This window comes from Nannospalax galili, unplaced genomic scaffold, assembly GCF_000622305.1.
Source record: "Nannospalax galili isolate Female #2095 unplaced genomic scaffold, S.galili_v1.0 scaffold510, whole genome shotgun sequence".
Classification (NCBI taxonomy): Eukaryota; Metazoa; Chordata; class Mammalia; order Rodentia; family Spalacidae; genus Nannospalax; species Nannospalax galili.
In genome coordinates, this window is record NW_008329677.1 from 258,908 (window position 1) to 260,409 (window position 1,502).

Consider the following 1,502-nt stretch of genomic DNA (forward strand, 5'->3'; position numbering starts at 1 on the left):
CACCAAGTTCAGAAAAGCTTAAAAGACCCAGGGCGCATAGAGGAAGGCGCGGCGGGCCAGACCAGAGGCAGGACAAGGCCTGGACAGCGCGGGGCCTCCCGCTCCAGGTGTCGCGGATGATTTGGGGCCCGGCAGGGTTAACAGAGAGCGAGCTGCGCCTTCCGACTCCTGGGCGCGCCGGGCTTGCTCTGGCTGCGGATCTGCAGCAGCCGCCCCTAGGAGGTCGAGGCCGGGATGGGCAGTCCGTGCAAGCTCCCGAGCGCTTCCGCGGCCTTGCTGCCTGGGCTGGGGGGCTTCCGGTCGGCTCCTGCGGAGGAAGCACAAAAGCATCGGGTCACCGCCTAGAGCCTGGACCCCCGCACATAGCCGCCGACTGGACGCCGGGTGCTTCCAACGCCATGGGAGCCTGAGGCAGAGACCCGTGCTGGTCCGAGGCGGGTCAGCCCGCAGATGCCCACTCTCCCCAGTCTCCTTCAGGCGGCGGTATGCAAGGCAGGCTCAGCAAGTGCGCCTCGTCTCAAGGCCACTTCGCCTGGCCTCTATTCCTGATGGTGACCACGGGGGTTTCGGGGGGGGGGCAAGTCCCTTTACCCTCTGCTAGTCACTACCCGCATTGTGAACAACGCGATGAATGCCGGAACTGTGGAGATCTTCATATCCTAAAGATCCTTCACATGATGGGAATTGGGAGCTGACACCGCGGGTCGCGCCCTCCCTACCCACCCCAGACCCCAGTGGAACACGCAGGTGCTGGGAGCAGTTCCCTGCGGCTCGCGGTGGGCGGGGTGCGGGAAAACAGCCACCAAAGTTTCCTGCCCACTGAGGCTCAGGGTGGGAGACCGGAGCCAAAGTCCGGCTTTAAGCAAGCCACAGACTTCCAGATGCGCTCACCATTGCCGGCACAGCACGTCCTGGGGCTAGTGGGCCGCCAGATTAAGTGGCAGTGGGCTTGCCAGGTCAGGCGGTGTTCTGCGCGTTGCTCTATTATTTGGGGTTTGGGGAAGGGGCCCAATTTTTGCTACTGGAAGCTAGAAAGTGACGCCACAATTGTGCAACTCTTTCTTTTCCCGGAACCCCAGCGCGCTGCCCTTCCTGCACCAGGAGGCAAAAACTAATGATCTCTAAAGGGGCCTATTTTCCTTTTCCCCTCAAGAGTCCTCGCTTCAAAGGAAGAGCTTGAACAACTCATTCTGGCTGAGAAGGAACCCTGGCTTGCCGCTGTGCTCCTCCCAGCCCCAGACAAACTTACTATCTGATCCAAAAATAGCATACAAATAAGGGACGCGCGCGCGCACACACACACACACACACACACACACCCCTGGCTATGAAGAGATTCTGAAGACGTCTGAAGACTTTCCACGGCTGAACACCCTAGGTGCCTCCCTGACTCGCAGCTCTTTCCTAAACAATTTGTGAAGAGATTCTGAAGACGTCTGAAGACTTTCCAGGGCTGAACACCCTAGGTGCCTCCCTGACTCGCAGCTCTTTCCTAAACAATT

The 1,502-nt window shown here is 59.7% G+C and overlaps 1 protein-coding gene across 1 annotated transcript in view; it reads right to left on the reverse strand.

The window, feature by feature from the left end:
* Positions 1–215: 215 nt before the first annotated feature.
* Pax1 (paired box 1) overlaps positions 216–1,502 on the reverse strand; it is an 11,862-nt gene continuing 10,575 nt past the window's right edge. The window contains exon 5 of the mRNA XM_008841246.1: positions 216–307. Within this exon, the coding sequence (XP_008839468.1) occupies positions 216–307 (92 nt within the window). The remainder of the gene's footprint in view (positions 308–1,502) is intronic.